At 42.8% G+C, this 23,182-nt stretch overlaps 1 protein-coding gene across 1 annotated transcript; it reads left to right on the top strand.

Annotated features, from left to right (window-relative positions):
• Window positions 1-11,903: 11,903 nt before the first annotated feature.
• LOC131811579 (disintegrin and metalloproteinase domain-containing protein 1a-like) lies at window positions 11,904-15,310 on the top strand. The gene has a single exon (XM_059140233.1). It carries the CDS (start codon window positions 12,323-12,325, stop codon window positions 14,810-14,812), a length of 2,490 nt encoding a protein of 829 aa, XP_058996216.1. The 5' UTR covers window positions 11,904-12,322; the 3' UTR covers window positions 14,813-15,310.
• Window positions 15,311-23,182: the final 7,872 nt, after the last annotated feature.

The following is a 23,182-nucleotide window of genomic DNA, read 5'->3' as shown; positions in this document are numbered from 1 at the left end:
AAAAAATCCACTGGGATGGCTAAAATAAAAAAACAGGCAGCGTGGAATGTCAGTGAGGATGTGGAGAAACTGGAATCCTCCTTCGCAGCTGGCAAGAATGGAAAAGTATGTAGCTGCTTTAGAGAAGAGCTGGGCAGTTCCTCGAAACGCTAAACACAGAGTTAACACATGACTGAGCAATTCCACTCCCAAGCACCTACCAAGGAAAATGAAAACACTCGTCCAAGCAAAAACTTTTACTCCAATGTCCACAGCAGTATTATTCACGATAGCCAAAAAGTGGAAACCACCAACATGGTCATCCACTGATGGGTCCAAAATAAATAAATAAATAAATAAATAAAATGTGGCCTATTCCTTTATTCAAAAGGAATCTACTATTTGGCCCAAAGGAAAGGAAGTACTGACACATGCAACAACATGGCTCATCCTTGAAAACACGTGAGGTGAAATAAGTCCATCACAGAAGATGACAACTTGTAGGATTCTCTTGCTATGAAATACCCAGAACAGACAAAGTCCTAGAAAACACACTGGTGGTGGCTGGGGTCTCAGGGGAGGGGAGATATGAGGAGGGGCTGCTAATGAATGGGAGAGTTTTCTTTAGAGGGTGAGGGAAAATGTTCGAAAATCAACTGCGGTGATGGTTGTGTAATTTTCTGAACATACTACAAACCACTGAACTGGACTCTCTATTTTTTTATTACTTTTTGAAGAATTTATTTATTTATTTGACAGAGACAGAGAGAGAGTACAAACAGGGGGAGTGGCAGGGAGAGGAAGAAGCAGGCTCTCTGCTCAGTGGGGCTTGATCCCAGGACCCTGGGATGATGACTTGACCTGAAGGCAGACACTTAACCAACTGAGCCCCTCAGGTGCCCCTGAACTGGAATCTTTATTTATTTATTTTCATATGATGTCATGTTAGTCACCATACAGTACATCATTGGCATTGATGTAGGGTCCATGATACACTGTTTGTGTATAACACCCAGTGCTCCATGCAATACGTGCCCTCCTTAATACCCATCACTGGGCCAACCCATCCCCCACCCCTCCTCTCTAAGACTCTCACTTGGTTTCTCGGAGTCACAGTCTGTCATGGTTCATCTCCCCCTCTGATTCCCACCCCTTCATTTTCCCCTTCCTTCTCTTAATGTCCTCCATGCTATTCCTTATGTTCCACAAGTAAGTGAAATCATAGGAAAACTGACTTTCTCTGCTTGACTTATTTGAACTGGACTGCTTAAACAAAAACGATCATGCCATGTAAATTGTATCTCAATAAAGGTGTTACTAAAAGACAAGTAAAATAAAATTACACAGTTACACTGGGATGCATACGTGGGAAGCAAAACAATTCTTTTCTTAAGGAAAAGTGGTCACCATGAGAGACAGGATCATGATTATCTGTGATGCAGGAGGATCTGTGATTGGCAATGGCACATGGGTGACTTCTACGGAGCTAAAACTGTTGATTCCGTCATTTGGGTTGTACCTACTGTAAGGACCTACTTAGCCAGAGCAACTCCATCTTGGTTAAAAGCCATTTTGTTGTTAGTGTAGTAAAACTTAAACTGACCTTGCCCCCCTCCTCCCAGAGAAACTTACTTAGAAGCAAGTCTGGGAAACCAGTAAAATATGGTTAGCTAGTTCCTAATAACAGAGCCCAGAATACAAGGCCAGTTCGGCCAGTTCTTGATAACAAAGCCAGAATACAAGGACGAGTTGGGCCAGGTAGAGAAGTCCAGTCAGTAAGAAACACACATACTTTTTCCCTAACCACCAAAGAATGTAAACCCCACCGCTTGGGTGCCAACCTTGAGCACCAATTCTAACCAAAGTAATAGGTTAGGTCAAACAGCTACTATAGGGTAAATTGTAATTCAATTGGCCACCTGCGTGTGACCTAACCTGACTACAATCTCATTGGCCACCTATGTGTGGTCAGACTTTTGCTCTATAAAAGGTAATCTGTAAAATGGGGAGGGGTCGCCTTCTTCGGAGGCGGCCCTGACCGGTCAGTCAATCAATTCTTGAGCCTGTAAGCTGGGGGTGGTCGCTCTCTTCAGAGATGGCACTGGCCGGTCAGTCTGACTTCTAATGCTTGGCATAGAATAGAGCTTTGCATAACTTTCACCTTGTCTCAGTCTCGTTCCCCTGACCAATCAGTCTAACTTCTAATACTTCTAAAAATAAAGCTTTAAATAACTTTCACTTTGTCTCAGTCTCATTTCATTTAATAACGGAACTAACAGCTACAAAGCAGTCTCCCTCTCTCAGTAAAATATACATCACATAAAATTAACCATCTTTGCCATTTTTTAAGTGTACAGTTTGGTGACATTAAGTACATTCACACTTCTGGACAGCCTTCACCACCATCCATTTCCAGAACCTGTCATCGTCCCAAACTGAAACTCCGTACCCATCAGACAATAATCACTCCCTGTCACTCTTTTCCCCAGATCCTGGTCAACTCTATTCTACTTTCTCTATGAACGTGACCTTTTGAGGAAACTCTTCTAAAGGAAATCACAGAGGAGAAGTTAAGGTGGCAGAGGAGTAGGGGACCCTAATTTCGTCTGGTTCCTGGAATTCAGCTACATAGTTACCAAATCATTCTGAACACCTGCAAAACTAATCAGAGCTCCAAGAAAAGAATTGCTGCAATTCTACAAATAGGAAAGTGACCACCTTTTGGAAGGTAGGAGGTATGAAGACGTGAATCCCAGGCAATAGATGGGTAGATAGGGCGGAGGGAGGAAGCCTGCTTAAGGAAGCTCCCTCAAAGTATTATAAGCAGGGGAGCACAAAATCGGAACTTTAGGAATCTGCTACAGTGGGGGATGTCCCTGGCTTAAAGATGCTCAGGTGACGAGGTGGGGTGGAATCCCACATCGGATAGCGTGGCCCCGGGATCCCCAAGGTCACAAGAAGAAAGTGGGGAGCCAGAGTGTGGCAGGATTTTCAGGGATAGGAGCTGGGAAGCCAGGTGAAAACAGCAGGCCTAGCAGCCAGCTTTCTGCTCTGTGTTGCCATGAATTGTGAATTGCTTCATGGTGGTATGACTGCTCTCTGGGCAGGGGACAGCAACAGGCAGAAGTACAGCGAGGCCCGCACCCCCCTTCCTGGGAAAAATGGCATGTGTTCACACTGCAGGAGTCTGTCAAGTTTGGAGATTCAGAGCTGGGTGGGTGCCTGAGATAAAAATGCTCGGTCACAGGCTGGGTGAACAAAGAGTTCCGTCGGAAACCAGGGAGACAAGAGGTGATTCACTGCACCCGTGAGGGCTCCCTGAAGAGTGCGGGTGGGTGGTGGTGGCTAGAGATCGGGGCACGGCCATATCCATACCCCCAACCGCATCGGTGCTGAAGGCCTTCAGAGAACAAAACGGTGCGCAACACAGTGCAATCTGGAGCTGCTTGCACTGAGCCCTGCTCCCTGGTAATAGCAGGGCAATTCCACCAAGCAAGGATACCCGAGCATCCCCGCCACAGACCCCTCTGCCAGAAGACCAGCTGGAACAACTCGCTAGCACCAAGTTTTCCCATTATAGGGAACTGGAAGACTTCAGCTTTTGAAATGAAAGACAGTATAGAGCATTCACAGCTTTTTAAAAATAATTATTATTCATTAGTCTTTCAGTTTCATTCTTTTCAGGTATTTTATTTTTTTAAATTTCTTTTTGGTTCTTATTAAAGTTTGTAATATATACTTTATTTATGTTCCCTTCTGTACTATTTTATTGTAATTTTATTATATATAATGTTATATATATATTATTATATTATATTATATATTACATTTATATATGCATTTTGTATTTCGGTATAAATACATATGTTTGTATATAATAATATATATTTATATATAAATTAATATAATTATTATATATATTTATATATTAAAGTTTTTCATTCTTTCCTATTTGAGATCTATACATATACATTGAGATACACATACACAAACAGATACACAAAAATATATATATAAGTTTTTCTCTCTTTCCTATTTTTGAGATCTAGTTTCTTTTAACAAACAAACCAAAATACACTCAGCATTTAGTTTATTGTTTTGTTCTGTTTTACTTGTTTTTAATTTCTTCTTACTTTTGTTTGTTTCTTATTTCCTCTGATTAGTTTTGTTTGTATTTTCCTGGTGGGTTTTTTTTTTTTTTTTTGCCTTTTCTCTCTTTCTTTTATTCTTTTCTGGACATAATGATGAGATGGAGATACTCACACCAAAAGAAAGAACAGGAGGAAGTACTACTCACTTCCAGGGGTTTAATCAATATGGATAAAAGTAAGATGTCACAACTTGAATTCAAAACAATTATTTAAAAAGTATGCTTGCAAAAAAGCAGAGAAGACACTAGACACTCCATTATTATAGAAATGAAAGAAGTAAAAACTAATCGGGTGAAAAATAAAAATGTTATTCCTAAAATGCAGTAAAAAAAGGAGGCTGTAACCACTTCGATAAATGAGGCAGAAAAGAGAATCAGTGATATATAAGACAAAATGATGGAAAATAAAGAAGCTGAGAAAGGGGGAGAAAAACAATTACTGGATGATGAAAGGAAACTTGGAGAAATCAGTGATACCATACAGTGAAACAATATTCGAATAGTAGGGGTCCCAGAGGATGAAGGGGGTGCAGAAGGTTTATGTCAACAAATCACAGCTGAGCACTTCCCTAATCTGGGGTAGGAAAGAGGCACTCAAGTCCAGAAGGCACAGAGACGCCCCCTCAGAATCCATAAAAATAGGTCAACATCTCGACCTACAATAGTGTTGCTTGTAAATTTCAGAGATAAAGAGAAAAACCTAAAAACAGCTCAGGACAGGAGGTCTGTAACCTACAAGAGCAGAAACATAAGGCTGGCAGCAGACCTGTCCACAGAGACCTGGCAGGCCAGAAAGGACTGGCATGATATACTCAATGTGCTAAATGGGAAAAATATGCAACCAAGATAACTTTATCTGGCAGGGATGTCATTCAGAACAGAAAGCAAGATTAAGAGTTTCCAGGACCAACAAAAACTAGAGGGATTCCTGAACACTAAACCAGCCATGCAAGAAATATATTTTGTTAAAAATAGTAGTTATTTATTTATTTATGGGAGAGTGAGAGAGATGAGAGAGAAAGAATGAGAGAGAGAGAGAAGGAGGTCAGAGGGAGTAGCAGACTCCCTGACGAGCAGGGAGCCCAATTTGGAACTCCACCTTGGGACTCCAGGATGATGACCTGAGCCAAAGGCAGTTGCTTAACCAAGCTACCCAGAAGCCTCTGCAAGAAATATTAAAGGGGATACTCTGAGTGCAGAGAGAGCCCAAAAGTAACAAGGATCACGATGGAACAGAGATAATTTACAGAGACAGCGACTTTACAGGTAATACAATGGCACTTAATATCTTTCAGTAATTACTCTGAATATAAATGGGCTGAATGCTCCAATCAACAGACACGCGGTATCAGATTGGATTAAAAAGAAAAAGGCCCCATTGATATGCTGTCTACAAGAGACACATTTGAGACCCAAAGCCACCTCCAGATTGAATGTGAGGGGATGAAGAACCATGTTTTATGCTAATGGACATTGATTAATAACTACAAGTAGCAATCTTTATATCAGACAAACTAGATTTTAAACCAAAGGCTGTAATAAGAGATGAAGAAGGACACTATATCATAATAAAAGGGTCTATGCAACTAGAAGATCCAACCATTATAAGTATGTATGTCCCTAACTTGGGAGCAGCCAACTGTATAAACCAATTAATAACAAAATTAAAGAAACACGTTGATAATAGTACAATAACAGTAGGGGACATTAACACCTTACTCACGGCAATGGACAGATCATCTAAGCAGAAGATCGACTAAGAAACAAGGGCTTTGAATGAATGACACACTGCACCAGATGGCCTTCGCAGGCATATTCAGAACATTTCATCCTAAAGCAACAAAATACACATTCTTCTCAAGTGCTCATGGAACATTCTCTAGAATAGGTCACACACAGTGGGACACAAATCAGGTCTCAACTGGTAAAAAAGACTGAGATCGTATCATGCATGTTTTCAGACAACAAGGCTTTAAAATGTGAACTCAATCACAAGAGGAAAGTTGGAAGGAACACAAATACATGGATGTTGAAGAGCATCCACAAAAGAATGAATGGGTCAACCAGGAAATTAAAGAATTTAAAAAATACATGGAAACAAATGAAAATGAAAACTAAAGGTTCAGAGCCTTTGGGATGCACCAAAGGCACTTATATTATATATAAGAATTCAAGCCTGTCTCAAGAAACAAGAATAGTCTCAAGTACACAATCTAACCTTACACCTACAGGAGCTGGAGAAAGAACAGCAAACAAAGCTGAAATCCAGCAGGAGAAGAGCAATAATAAGGATCAGAGCAGAAATTAAAGATAAAGAAATTTAAAAACAACAACAAAAACAACAACAACAGTACAACAGATCACAAGGAAACTAGGAGCTGGTTCTCTGAAAGAATTAATAAGTTAATAAACCCCTAGCCAGATTTACCAAAAAGGAAAGAGAAAGGACCCAAACAAACAAAATCATGAAAAAAAGGAGAGAAATCACAGCCAACCCCGAAGAAATACAATTATAAGTGAATATTAGGAGCAATTGTATGGTAACAAATTAGGCAATCTGGAAGAAACGGACACATTCCTAGGGACATATAAACAACCAATACTGAAACAAAAAGAAATAGAAAATCCGGACCATCCAAGTGGCTCAGTTGGTTCAGCATCTGCCTTCAGCTCAGGTCATGATCAGCATCTGCCTTCAGTTCAGGTCATGGGATGGAGCCCTACATTGGGCTCCTTGTTCAGCAGGAAGCCTGCTTCTCCTCTGCCTGCCTCTCCCCTTGCTTGTGCTTGTGCTCTCTTGGACAAATAAGGAAAATCTTTTTTAAGTAATAGAAAACTTAAACATACCCATAACCAGCAAACAAATTGAAGCAGTAATCAAAAACGTTCCTAAAAACCAGGGCCAGATAGCCTCCCAGTGGAATTCTACTAAACATTTAAAGAAGAATTAATTCCTAGTCTTCTGTAGCTGTTTGAAGAAATTGAAATGGAAGGAAAACTTCCAAACGCATTCTATGAGGCCACATTAGCTTGATTCCAAAGCCAGACCAAGACCCCACCAAAAAGGAGAATTACAGAGCAATATTCCTGATGAACATGGATGCAAAAATTCTCTCCAAGATATTAGCTAATAGGATCTAAGAGTACATTAATAGGATAATTCACCATTACCAAGTTGGATTTACTCCTGGGTTGCAGGGTGGTTCAATACATCTTGACCTTCAACAATAGCTTTATTTTTTTTTTAAGATTTTATTTATTTATTTGACAGAGATCACAAGTAGGCAGAGAGGCAGGCAGAGAGAGAGAAGAGGAAGCAGGCTCCCCGCTGAGCAGAGAGCCTGATGTGGGGCTCGATCCTAGGACCCTGGGATCATGACCCAAGCCAAAGGCAGCAGGTAACCACTGAGCCACCCAGGCGCCCCAACAATAGCTTTATTGATACATAACTCATACTGGACAGCCACATTGCAGAAGAATGAAATCAGACCTCTTTTTTTCCCCCTAGGAAGGCTCTTTATATGTAATTTTTATTATTTTTTTATTTTTTAAAAATTCTTTTCAGCATAACAGAATTCATTGTTTTTGCACCACACCCAGTGCTCCATGCAATACGTGCCCTCCTTAATACCCACCACTGGCTCCCCCAAGCTCCCACCCCCTCACCCCTTCAAAACCCTCAGATTATTTTTCAGAGTCCATAGTCTCTCACGGTTCACCTTCCTTTCCAATTTCCCTCAACTCCCATCTCATCTCCATCTCCCTATGTCCTCCATGTTATTTGTTATGCTCCACAAATAAGTGAAACCAGGGGCGCCTGGGTGGCTCAGTGGGTTAAGCCGCTGCCTTCGGCTCAGGTCATGATCTCAGAGTCCTGGGATCGAGTCCCGCATCGGGCTCTCTGCTCAGCAGATAGCCTGCTTCCCTCTCTCTTTCTGCCTGCCTCTCCATCTACTTGTGATTTCTCTCTGTCAAATAAATAAATAAAATCTTAAAAAAAAATAAGTGAAACCATATGATACTTGACTCTCTCTGCTTGACTTATTTCGCTCAGCATAATCTCTTCCAGTCCCATCCATGTTCCTACAAAAGTTGGGTATTCATCCTTTATGATGGAGACATAATACTCCATAGTATATATGGACCACATCTTCCTTATCCATTCGTCTGTTAAAGGGCATCTTTGTTCTTTTCACAGTTTGGCGACTGTGGCCATTGCTGCTATAAACATTGGGGTACAGATGGCCCTTCTTTTCACTATATCTGTATCTTTGGGGTAAATACCCAGTAGTGCAATTGCAGGGTCATAGGGAAGCTCTGTTTTTAATTTCTTGAGGAATCTCCACACTGTTCTCCAAAGTGGCTGCACCAACTTGCATTCCCACAAACAGTGTAAGAGGGCTCCCCTTTCTCCACATCTTCTCCGACACACGTTGTTTCCTGTCTTGCTAATTTTGGCTATTCTAACTGGTGTAAGGTGGTATCTCAATGTGGTTTTAATTTGAATCTCCCTGATGGCTAGTGATGATGAACAGTTTTTCATGTGTCTGATAGCCATTTGTATGTCTTCATCGGAGAAGTGTCTCTTTCTTAAACCATACACACACATAAACTCAAAACAGATGACAGACCTAAATGTGAGACAGGAATCCATCAAAATACTAGTGACCACAGGCAGCAACCTCTTTGGCCTTAGCTATAGCAACTTCTTGTTTGACACGCCTTCAAACGTGAAGGGTAACAAAAAGACAAAAATTTTCTTTGCACAGCAAAGAAAACAGTCAACAAAACTAAAAGACAGGGGCACTTGGGTGGATGCCTTCGGCTCGGGTCATGATCCCAGGGTCCAGGGATTGAACCCTGATCAGGTTGCCTGCTTGGCGGGAAGCCTGGTTCTCCCTCTCCCACTTACCCTGCTTGTGTTCCGACTGTGGCTCTCTCTCTATCAAATGAGTAAATAAAATCTTTTTTAAAAAAGAACTAAACATAAAATAAACTAAAAGGCAACCTACAGAATGGGAGAAAATATTTACAAATGACATACCAGAAAAATGACATACTAGTATCCAAAATCTATAAAGAACTTCTCAAACTCAACACCCAAAAAACAAAAAGTCCAGTTAAGAAATAGGCAGAAGACATGAATAGACATTCCTCCATTGACGACAAAGCAATAGCTAACAGACACATGATAAAATGCTCAACATCCCTCAGCATCAGGGAAATACAAATCACTGTCACGATGAGTACTACCTCACACCAGTCAGCATGGCTAAAATTAACAATTTAGGGAACAGCAGATGTTGGCGAAGATGTGGAGGAAGAAGAACCCTCTAACACTCTTGGTAGGAATGCAAACTGTGACAGGCACTCTGGAAAACTCTATGGAGGTTTCTCAGATAGTGAAACACAGAGCTATGCTAAGACCCAGCAATTGCACTACTAGGTATTTATCCAAAGGATATAAATGTGATCTCAAGGGGCACATGTACACCAATGTTTATAGCACTGATGCCCACAATCACCAAAATATGGAAAGAGCCTAGATGTCCATCAACAGGGGAATGGATAAAGAAAATGTGGGGTGTATATTTGTGTGTGTGTGTGTGTGTGTGCATATGTATATATGCAATGAAATATTACTCAGCCATCACAAAGAATGAAATCCTGGGACGCCTGGCTGGCTCGGTGGGTTAAAGCCTCTGCCTTCGGCTCAGGTCAAGATCTCAGGGTGCTGGGATCAAGCCCCGCATGGAGCCATACATACATCATGTGCTCTCCTCAGCAGGGAGTCTGCTTCCATTCCTCTCTCTGCCTGCCTCTCTGCCTACTTGTGATCTCTGTCTGTCAAATAAATATATAAAATCTTAAAAAAAAATGAATGAAATCCTGCCATTTGCAATGACTTGGATGGAACTAGAGGGCATTATGCTAAGTGAAATAAGGCAGAGGAAGACAAATATCATATGACTTCACTCACATGTGGGATCAAAGAAACAAAACATATAAACACAGTGGAAAGGAACGAAAAATTAAATCAGATGTAAACAGAGAGGGAGACAAACCATAAGAGACTCTTTTAAAAAATTTTTTTTTAAGATTTTACTTATTTATTTGACAGAGATCACAAGTAGGCAGAGAGGCAGGCAGAGGGGGAGGGGGGAACAGGCTCCCTGCTGAGTAGAGAGCCCGATGTGGGGCTCGATCCCAGGAGCCTGAGATCATGACCTGAGGTGAAGGCAGAGGCTTAACCCACTGAGCCACCCAGATGCCCCACCATAAGAGACTCAACCATGGGAATCAAACTGAGGTGTCTGGAGTAGAAATGGGCAGGTGTGGGGGTAATGGGGTAACTGGGTGATGGCCCCTAAGGAGAACACTTGATGGAATGAGCATTGGGTGTTATATGTAACTGATGAATCCCTAAATTCCACCTCTGAAGCTAATAATACACCATATATTAATTGAATTGCATTTAAATAAAAAAAATTTAAGTACTTGAAATCATAGAATATTTGTCCTTTTGTGTCTGGCTCAGCTGTTCTCTTTTTAATAATTCAGTGTAAAACACATTTCTGTTTTATGCATGTCATGTGTTTGTGGTGTGATTCAAAGTTAAGCATTTCTGAAAAGAAAAAAGCAGTGATGCAAACTGGAACAAGAATGTTTATACACTCTGTCAAAGAGCTCACTATGAAACAGAAGAGAAAATGGATGTGACTGGAGAGTGACATGGGCTGAGAAGGATGGTTTCATAGGCTGAGATATTATAGCATATAATGAGACTGGATCTAGAGGACAAACAGATGTTTAAGATGGAAAAGGGAGAAGGGACAACTGGAAAAGCAAACAAAGTCCACGAGAAATTAAAAAGGGGAGGAGACTCCGCATGCAAGCAGAGGGACTGGCCTTCGACTGGAGCATGGACAACTTATCCACCATAGTAGGAGAGGATCTAGACACAGGGGGGCTCACCCGGCACCGACCCGTGGAAGCACTCTTTGGACTGCTTCTATTTTTCTCAGCCAAAGGTAAGGCCAGAAGAAGTCAGGAGAGTGACCTGCTGGCCGAATGTAGGAAGAGGTACATATTGAGATCACAAATGTGCTGTTAGTCAGCATGGTTGTGGGTTTTCCTGAAGACATTTTTAGCCATTCAGGACAGGCATCAAGCAGGAACAAACAAATAACACACAACAGATGAGACATCACAGCACTCATAACCTGGGAGTCATTTATTCACTTGGTAAATAATTCTTGTCTGTCTACTTTCGGACAAGCACTCTCCTAGACCTGAGGGTATAATAAAGATGGACAGACAGAACTGGTCACTGAACACACGGAGGCCGTATTCTAACACAGGAGAGACTTTCAGGATACCTAGATTACAACAGGCATACTATTAGCATACCAGGATGTCAGGGCCATCCTGTGAAGAGTGTGGGCCTGGACTCACCGCCAATGGGCCCATGATACTCACCCAGAAGGGCAGGCCGCTCTACTGGCATCCCCATACACACGATTGGACAGTGCTATAAACAGAACGTGAGAAACCAAACTCTGACGATGTTAAAACACAGGGGTATTGACCCTTGCCCCGGGAGTCACCGGCACACTCGGGTCTATCTTGTGGCACAGGGCTGCCACTCCACTTGCCTTTTCTAACAGACTGGCCTGTGAGATGACGCATATCCCTACAATGCCATCCAGGGACAAAGAACAATCTGAGTTATGATGTCCGTGTGTTACGGAGCAAGAGTTTTAAAGGAGGGGAAGTGAGCAACAGAGTGTGCCTCCAAAGATGTCTAAGCCCCCTGGTCTGGAACACTCGGAGTTAGCCAAGCAACGGACGACAGGAGGGGCGGGGGTGGGGCATTCCGTGTGGCACAGTTGAGAAGGCATGGAGGTTTTGTTTCCACTCTTCAGGCAGGGTCTTGCATTTTAGCACCTGCAGTCCTTCATGATTACATCAGTCCACGATGTCAAAAGGACCTTAGCCAGGGAGCACTGAAGTTGATGCTGGGGAAGAAGTCACATAGAAAGGACACTACCTGAAGGATAACATCGGAAAGACTGGAAAGGACACAGCCAGAGGCTATGCTTCTCTCAGGTAGGCAGTAGCCACCCTTTATGCGGCCAGCATAGATCTGGAGCTAACGCCTGAGAGTCTCTGTGTCAGGGACAGCTGCTTCTGATGGACACCATCAACCGATTCCCAACGGCCATGTCAATGGCAGCTTCTTTGAGACAGTCTGCCTCCTCCTCGTCTTCTCTACAGAAATACCAAGTGGCTGCCTATGGGGCTGGCAGAGTAGGCAGAGTGCTTCCGGCTTGGGCTCCACAAATGAAGGGCTGGAGGCGAGCACCTGTAGTGCCGGGACCTTCGTGTGTCAGGTTGGGGATCATGCTAGTGTTGGTACTGATTTTCCTGCCAGGCTTGTACTGTGACCCTGGATCTGTGTATTACTCTTCTTACGAAACAGTCATCCCCAAGAGTCTGACAGTCAAGGGAAGGGAAGACCCAGGGGAAAAGGCATCCTATACACTAGTAATGCAGGGCCAGAAGCAGGTGATTCAACTGAAGGTGAAGAGAGACTATTTTGTGAATAACTTTCCAATCTTCAGCTACCACAATGGGGTCCTGGGGCAAGAAGTGCCTTTCATCCCTCATGACTGTCACTACGAAGGCTACCTAGAAGGAGTCCCGGGTTCTTTTGTTTCCCTCAACACCTGTTCAGGCCTCAGGGGCATCCTGATTAAGGAGGGGAAGGCCTATGGCATTGAGCCCAGGGACACCTCAAGACAGTTTGAACATGCGTTGTACACCATGGCACCCCAAGCTCGAGTGTCCTGCAGCGTCACTTCCAAAGGCAGCCAAGTGGTGTCCACCAGCCGGCAGCAAGGGAGCAGGAAGCCTCGCAGTCTACAGGCCCTGCCGTCCTTTTGGTCACACACCAAGTACGTGGAGATGTTTGTCGTGGTCAGCAACCAGCGCTTCCAGATGTGGGGCAGGAACGTCGATGAGACAGTCCAGAGAGTAATGGACATCACTGCTCTGGCCAACATCTTCACTCGGGGCATAAACACCCAGGTGGTGCTGGCCGGAATGGAGATCTGGACCGAGGGGGACCTCATCGAAGTCCCAGCGGACTTGCGAGTTACACTGAGGAATTTCAATAGCTGGAGACAGGAGAAGCTCTTCCCCCGGGTGAAGCACGATGTTGCCCACCTGATCGTGGGACATCACCCTGAAGACGATGTGGGACAGGCATTTCTCAATGGTGCCTGTTCAAGAGGCTTTGCAGCCGCTGTTGAATCCTTCCACCATGAAGATGTCCTCCTGTTTGCGGCGCTCATGGCCCATGAGCTTGGGCACAACTTGGGTATTCAGCACGACCACTCGGCCTGCACTTGTGAAGATAAACTCTCTTGCCTCATGCATGAGAACATCACTAAAGAAAGTGGCTTCAGCAACTGCAGCTCTGACCACTTCTACCAGTTCCTCCGGGAACACAAAGGGGCCTGCCTGTTTAACAAGCCGCGGGCCCAAGGTCGCCTGCGTAGGCAAGCCACGTGTGGAAACGGTGTGTTGGAGGTGAATGAGGAGTGTGACTGTGGACCTGACTGTGGTAATAACCCGTGCTGTGACGAAACATGTAGGCTGAATGAGCATGCACAGTGTAGTGACGGACTGTGCTGTTTTAATTGCCAGTGGAGACATAAGGGTTTCATGTGTCGTTCTGCGCTTGGAGAGTGTGACCTCCCAGAGTATTGTGATGGTTCCTCTGGAGAATGTCCCAGGGACCACTATAAGCAAGATGGTACATCGTGTGATATGATTCACTATTGTTTTATGGGCCGGTGCAGGAACCCTGATACTCAGTGCATGGATATATATGGGTCACCTGCAAGGTCAGCCCCAGAAGACTGTTATATTTCCATGAACACAAAAGGGAACCGGTTTGGAAACTGTGGCTGTCCTACTGCTGCTGTCCCTAGATACGTTAAGTGCACTGATGAGAATATATTTTGTGGGAAACTTATATGTACAAATATTACACAGGTACCACCAATCAAACCCCACCATACTCTGATTCAGGTAGCTCACAACGATGACTGGTGCTGGAGCATGGATGTCTATAACATTACTGATATCCCTGATGATGGAGATGTGGACACTGGCACCCTTTGTGCCCCAAACAAAATCTGCGTGAATTACTCCTGCATTGATCGTGCTGTGCTCAAGTACGACTGTGAACCTCAAGAAATGTGTAATGGGAGAGGAGTCTGCAACAATTTAAGGCACTGCCATTGTGAGGAGGGCTATGCACCCCCTGACTGCAAAGTTTCAGGAAATGGGGGTAGTGTGGACAGTGGTCCCCCCGGCAAGCCAGATGATGGAAATGTCAGTGAAGATGAAACTAGAGGTCTTAGTTTTCATCGTGGTAATTTTGGCAGGGGCAGTGAGAATAAATTTGAAAGCAAAAGTCTTGGCAATCTATTGTACATATTTCCCTTACTTCTTGTGGCAATATTTTTAAGTCTGATTATTGGTGCCAGTGTTGGGGCTGGAAAGGAGATATCACAGTGCTCACAAGGGGCTCTAGAAGACACTGAAGAAGAAGCTGTACAAGAAAAGGAAGGAGGCCAAGTAGAGGAAGAAGCAGAGGTAAGAAATAAGTAGTGATAGGAAGAAGTCTAATATAGCAAATACCCAAGCACTGCCTGGAATGGAGGTTCAGTGGAACAAATATGAAGTGCACACCAATGGCAGCAGTGGCCCTAATAGGGACTCTATAGTCTTATGAAATGTACTACTGTGCAAGGAAGGGCTTTTCTTCTTCAGTGTACTCACTGATTATGTATACATAGATGAAATCATTTATAAAAATATTTTAGTATTTCATTATATTTTATGAAACATTTATTTAAAATTCTCTCATGAAACTTTCAGCTCAATATTTTATCTTCAGTAGGTCCAGTTTTGACGTAACTGTTTTTTAGGGAATGTCATCTTGCATCGACTGTGTTGGATATACAGTATTAAATGTTTATATCTATTAGGGTCCAGGTTTTTCACCCCACTTAAAACTACACATTACATTAGGAAAGTAGTTTCTATGTTTGTTGTTCTAATTGCTCTGTGAAGTGTATCCATGAAATAAAAAGATTTAAATTAAAAAGTAAATAAATACCTGTTTTCAAACAATATCACTTTGGGCTTTATGTGGCCTATTACCTTGGTCTCCTTCCATTTTGTGGTTCTCCATTCAATTCATGGCAGTATGATCACCCTGGTTCTGGGTGACAAGGGTGGGCAACCTGGTCAAGAGGTGATCTTGACTAGTGCTCATTTTACTTTCTTCTATTTTCTACTTTAAAAAAAATATTTTATTTATTTATTTGACAGATAGAGATCACATGTAGGCAGAGAGGCAGGCAGAGAGAGAGAGGAGGAAGCAGGCTCCCTGCTGAGCAGAGAACCCGATGCGGGGCTCGATCTCAGGATGCTGGGATCATGACCCGAGCTGAAGGCAGAGGCTTTAACCCACATAGCCACCCAGGCGCCCCCATTATCAACTTGTTTGATTCTGTTTAATTTTCAATTCTTTTAAGTTAATATACTGTTGACTGTCTAAAGGACCAGAGCTCTGGAGGGTAGTTAATTATAAAGAGCAGAAGTACCTATACAAAAACATGATCCATTCAGAACGAGCCACTGTGCTAAACACTTTACATTTGTTGTCTTAATTTTATCCTACCTCCCGTCCTCTGAGACCTCCCATCTTCTGCATGAGGAAACAGACCCCGAAGAGTTCTATTCTAGACCTAGCAACCTTTGTTTCACCCAACATCCAACTGAATCTACATTCCCCACTATCTCATGAGCCCTTCCTTCAGTACAAAAAAGTGACCAGAAAGACGGTCAATATGTTCTTTAAGTGCCCAGATAATGGTTTCTTCCTTCCTTACTCTAACGAAACAAAAGCCTTACAGAGGGATGCCTTACTGCTATCATGAACCTATCACCCGGTGTAATCATTACCGATGAAAGTGCCTTTTCCCCTATTATACCTTGACATCATTGACATCATGGAGCTCTGAGGTCCCAGCTCATTGTGGGTGCTCAGTAAATGTTGACCAAATGAAGGACTTAACCAGAGGGAACCTTAAAATACGAGGGTAACTTCTATGGATGCCACTTGCCAAAACTTGCTTGGGTGCAGAGGTTGAGTGTTCTGAGTCTCAGGGATGTTCCTGAGCATCAGTCCCTGACAATACATTTGCTGAATTCCTCTTCTAACTGCCTGACCTACATGAGCAGAAAAGAACAGAAAAAAAGAATGGTAAGACCTGGGTGCCTGGGTGGCTCAGTGGGTTAAGCCTCTGCCTTCAGCTCAGGTCATGATCTCAGGGTCCTGGGATTGAGTCCTGCATCGGGCTCTCTGCTCAGCAGGGAGCCTGCTTCCTCCTCTCTCTCTCTGCCTGACTCTCTGCCTATAAATTAAAAATAAATTAAAATTAAAAAATAAAATAAATAAAAATAAATTTAAATAAATTAAAAAAAAAAAAAGAATGGTAAGACCCGACTTCTGCCTTAAAGAAGCTTATATTAATTACTTTTGCTGGAACAAAACTGAACTTTTTTAAGGGCAAAAATCCAAACTCAGGACTTTAGTTATGTAAGATTCCAGGTCATGAGAGTTATTGGTAGCCGAATCTCAAAGTGTTTTATGCCAGAATGTCAGGATGCACGGTGAAAACACCCCTAGACCACCATCTAATTAGAACATTAAATGGTGATCAGCCAAGAGCTGTGCTAATAAGGATAAAACTGGGTAAGTTTATCCACATGTAAACCTGTGCTTAGAGACTTTGAAAAAAGATGTGGAGGATTTCTAGTAGGAAGCACTTCAGTGGAGAACAGAAGGGGTGGCCTGCCTAACTGCACATGTGATGGGAACTATGCCAAGAGCTGAAAAGCATCACACAGTTTTACTAGCTTCTCAAGTACAAGGGAATCATGATTTAGGTAGGGGGTAATTATGCTTAGCTATTTAATAGCATTCTTTAAAGACTAAAAGTCAGATAGCTAATTGGAATCAATCATTAAAACTTATCTAAAACTTCACAACAAGGGGTGCCTGGGTGGCTCAGTCAGTTAAGCGTCTGCCTTTGGCACAGGTCATGATCTTAGGGTCCTGAGATAAAGCCCCATGTCAGACTCCCTGCTCAGTGGGGATTCTGCTTCTGCCTCTCCCTCTTCCTTTCTCTGCCCCCAACCCTGCACTCATGCTTTCTCTCAAATAAGTAAACAAAATCTTTAAAACAAAAAACCAAAATGTTGTGAACAATATTTCACAACAAAATTTACAAAAATTTAGCAAATAACACAAGTTGGAAGTTGAATAGACATTTTAAATTTTTAGTGGCTGTCCTTATGATTGCATTGAAAGCAGGAAACAAAGGTCAGGACTATTTGAATGAACTTCCTCTGAAAAAGTGATAGAAAATTGGACATACTTATAAACTCTCAGGTAAATCTAAAAATGTGTGGAAACTCCAAATCCCAGGGATTGGTTGAAGTTGTTTAGCATATGTTATAGAAAGGAGGGGACACATTTTAATGTGGGCAAAATAAGGGAAGTAGGGTAAGTCGGAGTCAAGGTTCAGTGTTCAGCATTTGTGTGATTGCTTCTACAAAGCATACTCTTATCACCTAATTCCTTACCCCCATAATGTTTGGGGGATTCTGAGGTGTGTTTGCTTACATGTACCAGTGATCTGCATGGGTAGTCACTCATGACCCAGCTGGCTGCAGCCGCAGGAGATTCTGACGATGACTCCTTGCCATCCTTTACCCGCCTTCCCTGGGTGATTACTGTCCTCTCTGTGCTCCCTAAGACTGGTGGACACTGAAGCCCTTTCCTTGCTTCCCCAAAGCACAGCCAAGTCCAGGCTCTAGACTTTTATCCAGACTTAGAGGGAACAAAGAGAAACTACAATGTGAAAAAGAATGCATTTGGATGTGGCCAATATTCATGTTCCTGGAGTCCAGAGGTCATGCCCCTACCTGGGAGACTGGGATACGTCCTCTCTTTCCTTGGATGTCCCCAACCTAACATCTTTCCTTGTCCATGTAGGAGTATGTTAGGAATGTCCTCAGAACTCGGAGCCAGACACCAACCTCCCCTCTGGGGCTCAGTTGAAGGAAAATGAAAAGATTTACATTAAACACAGGTGACATTATCAATTTCACAGAGATACAACTGCACTAACTAAAGTTCTGCACTTGTCTGCAAAATTTCTTTTCTTTTTCCTTAAAGATTTTTAATTATTTATTTGACAGATAGAGATCACAAGTAGGCAGAGAGGCAGGCAGAGAGAGAGGAGGAAGCAGGCTCCCTGCTGAGCAGAGAGCCCGATGCGCAGCTCGATCCCAGGACCCTGAGATCATGACCTGAGCTGAAGACAGAGGCTTTGAACCACTGAGCTACCCGGGCACTCACTGTCTGCAAAATTTCTTGACATGGTATTAAAAATTAAAATTAAAACTTTCAGTGTTGAGAAACTTAATGTCAGAACAGAATTTTGGTGTTTCCTTTCAGCAAACATGCTCACTGAAGTGTTTTCTCAAAACCAAGAGCAGACTTCCTCCAAGAATGTTTGCAAAATGTTGACTCTTTAAAATTAATATTCTCCCTGCTTCTGAACATTAAGCTGTAAAACTTTTTGGACCAGGGAAGAAGTCGGGGGGGAAGGTCCAATATGGCTTTTGTTATTTAATAATATCATGGCAGTCTTACCTAAGGAGGTCACGCTGTAATGAAATGTATGAGGATAACAAAGGCATTGGATTAGTTTGTGAAGGACAAAGCCACGCAACTCTTCTCACAGTTAGAAAACAATTTTCTAAATATTTACAAAGGAAACCAGAAGTGGAATCATGACTGATCAAGTATTTGCAAACCAATGCCCATTTTACTGCTGAAAACTACCTAACCAGGCTCTCTAATGACCTTCCCAATGTTGTTTGGACAGTAATCTTGTCACCACAGTCTGGAGTTCAGGAAGGTCCACTGCTCTCTCATTATCTAGAGCAGACGACATAAACTTGGTATGGCTTTAAAGGACTCTGACAACTGGGTCCTTCTGACCATTGTCTCCTGTGACTTGAAAACAAGCATGTCCTCATTCCTCATATCAGTTTGTCTGACAGGAAGGACCTGTGTCCTCACTACATGCCATGGCCACTTTCTGCTCTGGGCTTTCAACTCTTCCCTACCCTTACTTGGTTCAAACTTTGTCCCTCCAGGGAGGCTCTTGAAACTGCTCCAGCATATCTCTCTCTACTTTTCTCAAGGAAACATGGATTATCTTTGAGGATACTCATGGAGAGTCCGATAGGGCAGTCAGTCTGAAACAGAACATCAAGTGATTGCTTTCTGTTGAACAGGGGAGGATCCATCCATCCTTGTCCTTGAGTGAAATCTCCAGTTAGGACTTTGTGAGAAACGTGTTTACTCATGTAACATATTCTCAGAATCTCAATTCTAGAGCTACTCATGTGTTAGTGGAGAAATGGAAAGAGCTCCAAAGCCACAACCTTTCTCTTAGTAATGCATTTTCAGTCACCTAATAATCACGAGCTGGATGTGAGTGCAGACAATTTCCCTCCGTGTAAACAGAAATAAAAAAATGCACAGTGTAGGTGCCAGAGGACAGGAAAGAAGGCTCTCCCTCACACCATCCACTGATCCCTTATCCAACCAGGGCCTTCCTTTATGGTTTCACAGGTAAGTTAGGTCATCAGAAAAATACAGAAATGTAAACAAGATGCCAAATAGGGCAAAGGCTACCAATTAGCTCTATGCTTTGTAAAAATCAGACTGGACCCCAACTTTGAAATAACTGATGTGTCATGTTTTAAGGAAAACCTAAAACCAAGAATCTCTTTATAAAACTGTTGCATCAAAGTACCAGTACATCAGATCCCCCAACTATTCAGAGTCTCTATTGCAGTACTTATATTTTATGTAACAATGCACCTAAAAAAAGAAACTATTCCTTTTATGCATTATCTTTTTCCAAAACAGATACAATTTTTAATCATCTTTATTCTCCCATTAGCTGTATTTATGACCTATGTCAACATTAGTGGTGTTTTACAAAATAATTCAAGCATAAGAGACAATAATAGACTACCTTTCCTAAGCACCATGAGAGCTCTTTTCTTTCTTTTATTAACATATAATGTATTACTAGCCCCAGTGATACGTCTGTGAATTGCCAGATTTATACACTTCACAGCACCATACACTTCACAGCACTTATACACTTCACTTATACACTACACAGCACTTATACACTTCACCATAGCACACACCCTCCCCAATGTCCATAACCCATCCACCCTCTTCCTACCTCACTCCCCCCAGCAACCCTCAGTTTGTTTTGTGAGATTAAGAGTCTCTTATGGTTTCTCTTCCTCCTGATCCCATCTTGTTTCATTTTTCCCTTCCTTATCCCTCAAACTCGCCACGTTGCCTCTCAAATTCTTCACATCAGGGAAAGCATATGATAATTGTCTTTCTCTGATTGACTTATTTCACTCAGCGTAATACCCTCTAGTTCCATCCACGTCATGGCAAATAGCAAGATTTCATTTCTTTTGATGGCTGCATAGTATTCCACTGTATATATATACACACCACATCTTCTTAATCAATTCATTTATTGATGGACATCTAGGTTTTTTACATAGTTTGGCTATTGTGGACATTGCTGCTATGAACATTCAGGTGCACGTACCCCTTTGGATCACTACATTTGTATCTTTGGGGAAAATACCTGTAGTGGGATTGCTGGGTCGTAGGGTAGGAGAGCTCTTTTCTTCTTCTCCTTGGATGCTAAGAACATGAGAGCTGTGTAAGCTTGGAGTCTTGCGTTCTCCTAGCCTAACAAATCCAACCAGAAAGGATATTGAGAGTAAAGAATAACCTTTCTAAAAAGAAGAGAGTCGGGGTATCTGGGTGGCTCAGTCATTAGGCTACTGCCTTCAGCTCAGGTCATGATCAAAAGGTCCTGGGATCAAGCCCTACATCAGGCTCTTTGCTCAGCGGGGAGCCTGTGTCTCCCTCTCCCACTCCCCTTGCTGTGTTCCCTCTCTCGCTATCTCTTTCTGTGTCAAATAAATAAATAAATAAAATCTTTTTAAAAAAGAGAAAGAAAATCACCTTTCTTCTGATTCATCTTCCTTCTCTCTAAACCCAGGTATTACTCTCTGGCTGGTTGGTCTTAGACACCAATCTTCACTTCCTCAGGCTTAGGTTTCTGCCTCAGTAAGATGGCCACACAAAGGATGCCTCTCACAGACTGGCTGAGAGATTAAGTTGGGTGACGTGTGTTATGGTATCGAGTGCACTGCTTGGAATACAATGGGTACGCAGATCAACACTGATTTTAGGAGATCTAAAATCAACTGGGTCGATGGATGTAAGAATGTATGAATTGTACGTTGTTCAGCTATGGTAAGATCTACCACTACCGAGTCACAGTACTGAACTTCCTTTATACCTCTGACATTCTGATCTATCACGTACATGATCATTTGCAAACACATTCTACTTCCCCTCCTAAATTGAAAATCTCTGCGGGTGAGGAGGAGTAAGATTTGGCTGATGTGTCAATCTCTGCCTTGGGCCCAGTTACAGGTAAGCCTGGTAAGGACTTTCTTCCTTTCCTTAGAGCCCTCCTTTCAAGACCATGTGGCATTAAAAGCAACCTGCTGCTTGGACCCTAAGTCAAAGATTCCAGCTTTCTCCCTCTTCTGACCACATCCTTAGTCCTTAATGTGCAAATGGCTCAGGACAGGCCAACTTGCACATTCGTGGCTTGCTGTCCAATCTCGGTGCTTTTTACACAAGTCCAACTGGACTGTGAAGCTGACATGTCACCTCTCCTCATTCATTCATTCAACCACTGCTGAGTCCTTACCTATGAACTGTTGTACTAGTACTAGGGACATGGAAAAAAAGTAAGACAAAGCCTCTGAACCAATGAAAAAGAAAAAAAAAAAGACTGCAAACCTGGCACCAACAAAAAGATAACTCCATGATGCGTCAGGCTGTAATATGTGTAATGGAGCAGAATGAAGCTGTGCAAGGGGAACAAGAGTGATGTGAAGGTGGAATTCTATTTGAAGCCAATGGTCAGAGAGGGGAAGAGCCCATCAGGGAGAGGGAAGTCGAAGTGGAAGGGTCCTGAGATGGGAGCATGCTTGGCATGTCTGAAGAGCAGCAAGGAGGTCAGCATTATCTGGACAGAGTGGGCATGGTGGAGTAGCAGTTGAGGGCTGTGGATGGAGACAGGTCACGTGAAGACTTGGTAAGGGCTGGTAATCACTTGTCATTAGGGAAACGCAAACCAAAACTGCAATGAGATACCACCTCCCACCCATGAGGATGGCTACCATCCAAAAAACAGAAAATAAGACGTCTTGTGTTGATGAGGACGTGGAGGAAATTGGAACCCATGTGAGCTGCCAGTGAAAATGTAAATTGGTTCCTCAAAAGATCACAAATAGACTTGCCATACAAACCAGCAATTCCACTCCTGGGTATACGCCCCAAAGAACTGAAAGCAGGGTCTTTTTTTTTTTTTTTTAAATATTTTATTTATTTATTTGACAGAGGTCACAAGTAGGCAGAGAGACAGGCAGAGAGAGAGAGGGGGAAGCAGGCTCCCGGCTGAGCAGAGAGCCCGATGCGGGGCTTGATCCCAGAACCCTGGGATCATGCCCTGAGCCGAAGGCAGAGGCTTTAACTCACTGAGCCACCCAGGCGCCCCTGAAAGTAGGGTCTTGAAGGGCTGTTGGTATGTCTGGGTTCACATGCAGCACTATTCACAATAGCTAAAACACAGAAGCAACCTAAATGTCCATCGATGGATGACCAATGGATAAGCAAGATGTGGTGTATACTTACAACAAAACACTATCCATCCTCAGAAAGAAAAGAAATCCTGACGCGTGCCACAACAACGGATGGCCCTC

The sequence above is a fragment of the Mustela lutreola genome, chromosome 11, assembly GCF_030435805.1.
Source record: "Mustela lutreola isolate mMusLut2 chromosome 11, mMusLut2.pri, whole genome shotgun sequence".
In the NCBI taxonomy this organism is placed as follows: domain Eukaryota; kingdom Metazoa; phylum Chordata; class Mammalia; order Carnivora; family Mustelidae; genus Mustela; species Mustela lutreola.
This window is presented reverse-complemented; position numbering and strand designations above follow the sequence as displayed.

Excerpts from the sequence above, each read along its gene's own strand:
- LOC131811579 (XM_059140233.1), top strand. The coding sequence starts at position 12,323 with ATGGACACCATCAACCGATTCCCAACGGCCATGTCAATGGCAGCTTCT.